General features: G+C 37.9%; 1 protein-coding gene across 1 annotated transcript in view; it reads right to left on the reverse strand.

The window, feature by feature from the left end:
• BLM (BLM RecQ like helicase) overlaps positions 1-5,982 on the reverse strand; it is a 60,518-nt gene extending 54,536 nt beyond the window's left edge. The window contains exons 1-2 of the mRNA XM_044662503.1: positions 5,885-5,982; positions 2,838-3,523 (exon numbers count right to left, since the gene is read on the reverse strand). Coding sequence (XP_044518438.1) covers positions 2,838-3,523; positions 5,885-5,982 — 784 coding nt within the window. The remainder of the gene's footprint in view (positions 1-2,837; positions 3,524-5,884) is intronic.
• Positions 5,983-10,362: the final 4,380 nt, after the last annotated feature.

Below are 10,362 nucleotides of genomic sequence, written 5' to 3' on the forward strand. Positions count from 1 at the left end.
GGTTTTCAGTGGGGAGGTGGGATGGGTTGAAGGGAAGGATCAGCAATAGATGAAAATGAGAGGGCCACTGAGACAAATGCACAGAACAACACAGAAATACAGAAGAGCAGTATATATGTAATATTATGTACTTAAAAAAAACCCAAGTAGTATGAAATGGAGATTCAGAGTTTAATGGAGAATATCCTTTTTATGCTCAGCTGTGGGCATGGAAATACTATTTTATGGTTTATATTTTGAATAAAAACCATTTCAAATATCAATAAAAATAGGATCAGGCAGCCAGGTGGTACAATGAATAGAATACTGGACCTGGTGTCAGGAAGACTCATCTTCCTCAGTTAAAATCTGGCCTCAGACCCTTACTAGCTGTGTGATCCTGGACAAGTCATTTAATCCTATTTGCCTCAGATCCCCATCTGTAAAATGAGCTGGAGAAGGAAATGTCAAATCATTTCATTGTCTTTGCTAAGAAAATCCCAAATGGGATCACAAAGAAGTGGACACAACTGAAATGAATGAACAATAACATCAAAATCAGATTAATAGGGGCAGCTGGGTAGCTCAGTGGATTGAGAGCCAGGCCTAGAGACGGGAGGTCCTGGGTTCAAATCTGGCCTCAGACACTTCCCAGCTGTGTGACCCTGGGCAAGTCACTTGACCCCCATTGCCTACCCTTACCACTCTTCCACCAAGGAACTAATACACAGAAGTTAAGGGTTTAAAAATATATATATAAAAAAAAAAGATAAAAAAAATCAGATTAATAAAATGGAAAAATCTTTACCTTTGTTATAGCAGTTTCAGAGTAATAGTTTGTGGGTGATTAGGAAGTGAAAGTAAAGAATGTTTATAACTCTTTCCAGGAGTTAGGCAATGAAAGAAAAGAGGTCAATACAGGAAGGTCAGATTAAATGAAAAAAATTTTAAAAGACAAGGGAGCTCTAGGTATGTTTTACAGGGAAGAGCTTGAAGAGGCAGGGAGAAGGTTGTTTGGGCCTTAAAAGATTCAATCAGTTGTAAAATACTTTCAATTCCACCCTAGTAATCACTCAAAAGGCATTTATTAGGGGCCCACTGGGTGCTAGGCACCAGAGATACAAAGGTAAACAATTCTTGTTCCCAAGGGCGCTCTCGCGCGCTCTCTCTCTCTCTCTCTCTCTCTCTCTCTCTCTCTCTCTCTCTCTCAATAAATCCAAAGGTAATTTTTTGGGGAAGGGAACCAGCAGCTGAGTTGAGTCTTGAAGTAAACAAAGAATATCAAAAGGCTGAGGTGAGGAGGGAGTGCATCATAGCCATGGGAGCCAGTTCAGAAGCATGGATAGAAGTGATGGAATGGTGAGTGTGAGCCAATTGCAAGAAGGCCATTCTGGTTGGACTGTAGGGCACATGATGGGGAATAATGCATAATAAAGCTAGAAAGTGAGGTTGGGGCCACACTGTGAAGGGCTTTGAATGCTTAATAGAGAGAAGTATGTTTGATTCTAGAGATAACAACAGGGAATCTGCTGAACTGGCGGTTACTGAGTAAGGGAGAGATACTGTCAGATTTTTGATTTAGAAGAATAACTAACTGACTGCTGTGTCAAGGATGAACTAGAGAAGGGAGATGAGGCCAGGTGAGCAAAAAGGAAGCTATTACAAGTCCTGAGGTAAGATGGCGGCTCTGAGTTGAAAGGGAGGGATTTGAGAGATGTTGTGGAGCTAGAACTGAGAAGGCTTGACAACTGACAAGATACACAAGGTGCAGGAAGGTTAGCAGTTGAGGATGGGCCAAGATTAGAAACTAGGTGATTAGATGGATGGTGATGCCCTTGTTAAGAGACAGGGAAATTCAGAAAAGGGGTGGGTATTGGAGAAAATATATTATTTTCTGTTTTAGACATGCTGAGAAAATGAACATCTGAAGCTTTACAAGAGAGTTTGTGTCTGGGCATATTGATTTAGGAGTTGCCTACTTAGGAAAGATATATAATTAAATAAGTGGGTGCTGATGAAGCTTAATCTGCAATATCTCTCTCATTGATCCTTTCTCTTGTCACTACAACAGCTGCCTGCTTTAACCAAGGAAATCGCCTCCTTATAGATATCACTGGAAAAATATCCCTTAAGTACAACTTTTAAAAATCTATTTAAAATATGTCTAATGGTTACCATTGCTTAACAAATTTGCTTCCTCTGTCACTCAAAAATCTGACACCACTCTATCATATTAACTTTATCAGATACTGCCCTCTATAAATACTTTGCTCTAATCAAAGCAGAATTCTTCTTTACTTTGACCCTTCCGCCACCAACCTTTTGGTGTTCTCCTAACTTTGTTCATGCTGAATATCTGGAATTCCTTCCAGTCTCCTAATTTACATCTTTTTGAAGTCAAATGCATCTTCCTCCAAGAAACCTTCTGGGGTGAGCTACTAGGCCTTCTCCCTTCTAATGATCTTTCCCCTCAGGCCTCATGTAACACTTTCTTTTGTAGCTTGTAGCGTGTACTATTATATATTATAGCAATTGATGTCGTCTTCTCCAACTTGACCATGGTTCCTCAAGGGAAAGAACCATGTTTCACTTAAACTTTTTACATTCTCCTGAGACTCACTTGCAAGTGCCTAACATGTACTCTGTGCATTAATATATTTTTCTTGATTATACAGCAATTTATTAGACATTGGAAAGTTAATGGAAACAATAGTTAAGATATAGTTAGGACTCTAGGAATTAATTTCCTCAAGGAGAGAGTTAGCATAGATCTCTTAAGGTTCCATCCAGATCTAAAATTTTATAAGTCTAAAATGTAATTAACATATTGATAGAAAGGGTTCTATGACAATCATTACCTCTTTCCTTGCACAAGTGAGTTTTCAAAGGATGGCTTTCTTGAATATCTTCATTCCTAAACTCTTCGGAAATGTAATCATCAAGGCAAATCACAGGACTATTTAGCTCTTCTGATTCAGGCAACTCTTTTCCAGCCAATTCCACTTGTCTGCTTTTACCAGATGGAAAATTCGAAGGCTCTGGATCAGCTTTCTTCCCATTTGTCTGTGTTTTAGATAGGTTATTTTTATCCCCTTTTGATCTCTGAGTATAGTTTAGTTTTGTAAAATGAGTTCTGGAGGGTGTAGTAAAAGTTTTTGAACTGCCAGAAGTATCAAAGTCATCTATGTCATCCCAGTCATTGACAAGGATGGAGTCAAATGAAGAATTTATTTCTAATTTCTTAGAATCTTTACACAATTCCTTTTTGACACAGTTTTCTTTTGTAGGAGGTGGTGAACTTAGTGAAGCTTCCTGGGTGTTCTTTGAAGAATTTGACAATATCTGGTTTGAAAAAAACTTCTGGATTTTCTGTGCTTTTGAAGTTTTCTCTGAGAAATCACTGATACTTGTCTGCTGGTTCTTGGCACTGAGGAAAGACTTACTTAGAGGAAAGGTCTCAGTAACATTAACATCCTTATCACCCAACACAGGAGCATGAGTAACATTGTTGCCAGGAGGTATTTTCTTTTTAAAAGTGAAACCTCTGAAAAGGTATATGAAAGACTGATATATTATTTTAACATCCTCATAAAAGAAAAACAAGACATTCCCAGTTAAGCCTTAACGTATTAGTTTTTAGCAATACCATATTGTCCTCCCTGATTTGTGTTCTCTTTAAAATCTATTTAATAATTTAAGACAATACATCCACTACCCAATTCTGACTTTTTTGAAAAAAGTTTGATTTTTAACCTTATTGTAACAGACGAGATGGATGCCCAGGACAATGAGAGATTGTAACTTCCTTAACGTCAAAGAGTGAGTTGCCAGTTCTTCTAGCCACTATGTCATACCACCTCTGGGACTCTTTGGGAGTTGATCATTTATTTTACAAGTAAGGCCTTTGAGTCCATTTTTCTTAATCTTTTGGTATTTTGTTCTCATTAATTAACACCTCTTTCTGAGGATGAACAGGACAAAATCAAAGAAACTAAAGCTACTTTTTGCTAGTTGTGAATAGCTGTGGTATAGATTTTGTAGAGGAATATGAAACTACTGGCTAAAATGCAGCTGTTAGATGATTTCAGTTCACAGTGCTACTTTAATAATCTTCTGTTACCTTTAACTCTGATATATTTACAAAGTTTTAATATTTAAAAATAAGCTTCTCCAACAAGTTTTATATAAGAGTCCTAAGGGAACAGGGGCAATTGGGCTTAGTGGATAGAGCACTGGCCTGGAGGTGGGAGGTCCTGCATTTAAATCTGGGCTCAGACCCTTCCTAGCTGTGTGATGCTGAGCAGGTCACTTAACCCCAATTGCCCAGCCCTTACCACTCTTCTGCTTTGGAACCAATACTTATTATTAATTCTAAGACAGAAGGTATGGTTAAAAAAAAAAAAGTCCTAAGAAACAGACATATTAGCATGAAGTCAAGCTTAACTACCAAAAACAACCAAAAAATGCAGTTAATTAGATCTCTAAGACCATGTACTAACCTTTTTCCTTTTCTAGAGAAAATTAAGGCATCAAGAGGTCAACTGTTATGTTTAAGGTGACAGAAGTATTAGGAGGTAGAGGCAGCTAAGACTAAACCTACATCTTCTAATTCTGAATTCAGGGCTTTTCATTATTCTACTGAAGAATAACTAATAGTATTTATTAAATAAAACCCCAACAGGTAATTTTTCTTATCAAATGTCCTAATATAGAATACCATAAAACAGAACAAAAACCTATAGTTTAATCTCTTAAAAAAAAATTTAGGAGGCAGCTGGGTGGCTCAGTGGATTGAGAGCCAGGCCTAGAGACGGGAGATCCTAGGTTCAAATCTGGCCTCAGACACTTCCCAGCTGTGTGACCCTGGGCAAGTCACTTAACCCCCATTGCCTACCCTTACCACTCTTCTGCCTTGGAGCTAATACACAATATTGACTCCAAGATGGAAGGGAAGGGTTTAAAAAAAACTATTCAATGTTCTAGATTTGAACTGATATATAGAAAGAGGCAAAAAAATTTCAAGTACCAGACAGACAATTATAATAAGTTTGGCCTGCTAATATTTCAGAGATTGGAAGGATTCCAAAATAAAGCATCTGCATTTAAGTTATTAACAACATTAACCTGACTCTCCTTTGAAGGAATGAAGATCAGGATAGAAATGGAAGGTGAGGGCAGGGTTACTGGTTAATGAGTTCAGAGGAAAGGAATTTGGACTTGATGCAAAGCCTTAGAAAATAATGGTCAGAGAGAAATTAAGTCCTTTGAGAGAATTACCTTGAATTAGTCCTTACATGTCAGTATTGTTTAATTTTTTGCAAAATTTTCAAATTCAAATGAATTGCAAATTGTACAGCTAAAACATTTTCAGAGTCAAAATTATGCCCCCTTAACTACATAGAAAAGGTAAGACAGGTAAGGATAAAATGGTGAAGAAATGAGTTGAGACCAAAGACTGAAATGCAGAATAATGGAGATAGCACAGTGGATAGAGTCAGGCCTGGAGTCCAGAGGAGTCAGGTTCAAATCTGGCCTCAAATACTTCCTAATTGCCTATTCCTTAATGATCTGCCCTGGAATTAATACTTAGTATTGATTCTAAGACAGAAGATAAAGGTTTTAAAAAACTCAAACTCTAGGCATTTAGGTACAGATCTACACTGAGCAGGTGCATATTAGGTGAATCACAAGACATCTCTGTACTTTCCGTTCCTCATGTATAAACAGTGGGGTTATGCTAAATGATTTTTATCTAAGATTCTTTTCAATATTAAAATTCTATGGCCAGTATGTGTCAGGGGGCAGGAATTAAACTCTGATCTTTCTGGCTCCAAGGCTAATTTTAGCTCCATCCTCTTTACCACATTACCTTTCAAGTAATGGCATAACAGACCAAAATACTTACGTAGATTTGGGTTTCAGAACATTTAATTTATTCTGAATTTCTTTGGCTGAATGACGCTGTAGCTGCTCTTGCAAATTATTCTGAGGAATAACAGCCATAATCCTAGATGAAGAAAAAGAAGTGGTATCAAGTGTTCCATATTTATCACTGTCTTTATAAGGTGGGAGGGAAAAGATGCAGGAACTACTGACCTCTAAACCCAATCTTTCCAAACTGTCCAGAGTGATAATATGCTTCTTTTTGTACCATGTTAAGGGATAGAGAAAATACATTGTAAACTTTAAGATGTCATAATATTATTCCCCCACTAATGTCTTACTCTGATGCCTCATTATAGAATGAGTCAAATCTTGGGTTCCAATTTTTGCCGGGAGTGGCAATCTATGCTCTAGAATGGGGGTCAACAGATGTAGGCCCAGTTGGCCACTTTATGAGCCAAGAATGGTTTTTACAATCTTTGAAAAAGTAAAATTGTTCTTACTTTACTGGCTATATATACAAAAATAGGCCATAGATGATATTTGGCCCATTGGTAGTTGTTTGCTGTTCCCTGCTCTAGAGGCTCTTAAGCTAGAAGGACTTCAAATTATGTGCCTAGAAAAATAGTTAATATATTTTAAATGGGCCCCAGTTTGGTTAAATTTGTAGACCACATGCTAGGGTAGGGGAGAGCTAAGACCAGAGATTCTTGAAGCACCATTAGGATACAAATAATCAGAGAGGGGTAGGAGAAAACAAAATAAAACAAAAAGAAATTGGAAAGTCTAATTAAATCCTGGAAGAGAGTATATATTTCTTGGGCGGAGGTGAAATCAAGGAACAAAGAAATAATAGTCAGTGGTAATAATGGTTTATTAGAGACAGATTTAAGGAACATAACCCAGCAGACTTCACCACAAAAAAAATATTTAACGAAACATTTTTAATATTTTCTGCATATCATAAGTGCTTATTGCTGGAGTTTAGTGTCAACAGAAAAATCATGCTTACTAACAGAAAATGGTTTTGAAAATTTTAAGAGATTTAATTCTTAATCCATGACTTCAATTACTTAATAGAACTTCATGAGGGTGAGGACTTTTTCTATTTTTGTCTTTAATATACCCTAGCATGCTGCCTTGAATACACATGGCAGTTGCATTGAACAAAAATCTCATTTTAACTAATAGCGCTAATAATTCCAAATTCTCACAACTGTTATCAGCAAGTGACTTGTAGTTCCCTCTTCTGTTCTAATAGTCCTTTGGATGGGGTGCTAATCAGGCTTGCAGAAATATTCTGGGCAAGAACTAACATTAGTTAAATCTCATGTTTCTCATGATATCCTAATTTCTCAGTTCCTCAAAGAACCTCCTGATTTTGTACCTACAGTTCTGCACATCTGTGATTCCCCAGATCCTCTCCTTTGTAAGTCTTTCATATCATAAATCATGATGAAAAGCCTAATTCAGCAGTTTAATCTCAAAAGATTAAATCACTTAATAGAGCTCCTTGAGAGTAGTGTTTTATACTTTTATTTGTATCTCTAGAGCAGGAGTCGGCAACGTATGGCTCTCGAGCCATATCTGGCTCTTTTGAGGGCCAGATATAGCTCTTTCTGCAGGAGCCATAAAGTCAATTTTTTTCAGGCGCTGTTACAGGAGCATGCACTGTGAACACTGTATAGCTCTCATGAAATTACATTTTAAAAAATGTGGTGTTTATGGCTCTCACAGCCAAAAAGGTTGTCAACCCCTGCTCTAGAGTCTAATACAATGCTTGGCACAATTTAATAAATGCTTGTGGATAGTGCTCCTGAAATTGGGACAGAAGTACACAGACCTTCAGTCATAAGGGGATAGAAATGGTGCAAGGTGATCTATGACAGACCTCATTTTCCAAATCTTAATAACTTCCTTTGTTCTCGTCTGAACTCTTTCTAAATCTTCTACATTTTGATTACTCCAAGAGTCACAAAGGCCTTTGATACTTTTAATAATGAAGCAACTACTGCCAAATGCTGGTAGGATTAACTATTTCTTCAAACCAGAATCCCTAAAAATTCTAAGAGCTGCTTGTTTACAATTCTTTCTGAAAGCAGTGATGATGATAAATTAGACAGGACCTAGGTAAATTCAGATTTCCTGTAAATGGCCCAGAAAAGCTTAAAAATACACCAAAAGGAACAATGACAGAGAAGAGCAAAGAGAAACACTCTAAGCTCCTTTATCCAGTGCAGGACTGGAAAAAAAAAAGCCAGAATTCTATGGAAGATCTGAGTAAAGATGAGGCCAGGCAGGTGGAAGCTAAAGCATGTAGACTTCCTAGTCTACAAGACAAGGCCAAGGGCGCTGCCCAAATAGTGTAGCTATGCCCAAGGTAAAGCGATATACAATAGTATCCAGGTAGCCCCACCTAAGACACAAGAAGATACCAGTGCCCACCAAGTCCCACATGAGATACAGCAGGTCCCTCCTCAAGTACCTACAGTGCCCAGAGCTAGGTGGCCCAGGCCTAAGCCACCACATAAGAGCAGACTAGGGCAACAGTTGGGAACCATAGCCCCTAGGATCTTCTAGGATGCTTGTTAATAGTCTCATATGAAAAATAATTTGCCCCCCTATCCTATTTTAGTAGATCCCTGACCATCTTAAATCAATAATTTTATATCTGATTAGTTTTTAATCAGTATTATCTAGTTTAATATGATTCCATAGGGTTGGCGATCATTTATTTATTTATTTGCTCATTAATTAATTAGTTTTTTGTTTATTTATTTTTTTAAAGCCCTTACCTTCCATCTTGGAGTCAATACTGTGTATTGGCTCCAAGGCAGAAGAGTGGTAAAGGTAGGCAATGGGGGTCAAGTTACTTGCCCAGGGTCACACGGCTGGGAAGTGTCTGAGGTCACATTTGAACCTAGGACCTCCCATCTCTAGGCCTGGCTCTCAATCCAATGAGCTACCCAGCTGCCCCCTTGGTGATTATTTATTAATAGACAATAAAAAAGCAATTAAGTCTAGGCCACAGTTGAATAGGTTCTAAAAATGAGACTTTCCTCTCATGTTAAACTTTGCCATATCAGTATAGCTTGAAGGAGGCCTTCACCCAAAAACGACAAGCTTCAGTGAGGAAGTTATATTCTGTTCCAAGATTTGAGAGCCCTTCTACCCTGTATGACTTCATCCTCATGATCCATGTTAGGCAGATCTAGAAAAGAGGCTCGACCTAATATTGAATCATATCAGTTTAGGGGCTATTACACGATACCAGAGTGGGTATCTTGAGGAAGGTGTATAAATTGTCTGGTTACTATGAGGATGGTAGTTACCACGAGGATAGTTGGGCTGGTTGTTAAATGCCCACCTAATTATTTGGTAGCAACGTGACTGGGGGTGTACCAAGAGTTTGGAGGCCACCAATGAGATAATGTGTTGCTGCCTGGACTGACCAGGCAATATAAGGATGGGCACTGAAAAGAATAAAAGCTGTAATCTGGAGAAGATGGGAGTCTCAGACCATAAGGAAGCTCTGGGATTCTATTTGTTGGAGGGAGTGAGGTCCCGCTAATAAATAGTTACTGGCTTGGAGCTCTGTTCCAGTTGTTTTATTGCAAATTGGACAAATTTCTGGCATTACAACCACCAATAACTTCAAGGTAGGATCTTGTCAGGTTTATGTCAAAAGGGAAATCTGGGTTTGGAATTATGTGAAAAGGAACTAAGATCACATCACAAAGAAACCAAGTCAAATGCCAGTTATTACTACAGAAGGTGGGACCTATGTTATACTAAGCATTTTAAGATGGCTATAAGACATTCAGTTACAAGATATTCCCTAAGCAAATGAGGCCAGAGACTGGGAGAGAGATTAAGGCTGGGTAAAAAGTAGATGTGCAAGGCATCTGCATAGATATGAAAATTGAAACCACAGAAGCTGATGAGATTACCAAGGGAAATAGTACACTGGGAGATGAGAACCCAGAAGAGACAGGTTCCCCTTGGTTGACCAGGGTAACATGAAGGAGAATCACAAAAGAGCATTGCCAGAAAAACCCAGGAAAGATATTTTCTTTGATATTGATAGTGACAAAGGCTGTAGAGACAGGAAATGGATGAAGATTGAGAAAAGGGCATTAGATTTGGCAATATAGAAATCAATAGTAATTTTTTTGTTGTTTAAATGCAGAATTAAAAAAAATACTATCACCAGTGACAACTAATGGTGAAATTCTACTACTTCATGGACCTGTGATTTCATCCATGTGGGTACTTCTACCACTGACTCAGTAAATGGTTTCATGAATTGCTGTCTAGGGAAAATTCATAATCTTGGTGCTAACCAAGTGAATTGTTAGGTCCATGAATGAGATATATAAGCCTTCAACATCACCATTAGGAACTTCCTCCTATGAAATTTTTCCAATCTTAGATCCTATCAGATATTAGAACTTGTGCTTAGTTGACACAGTCCTCAAGAACCTACATATACACAGTCAC

Source organism: Gracilinanus agilis, chromosome 2 (assembly GCF_016433145.1).
Source record: "Gracilinanus agilis isolate LMUSP501 chromosome 2, AgileGrace, whole genome shotgun sequence".
Taxonomy (NCBI): domain Eukaryota; kingdom Metazoa; phylum Chordata; class Mammalia; order Didelphimorphia; family Didelphidae; genus Gracilinanus; species Gracilinanus agilis.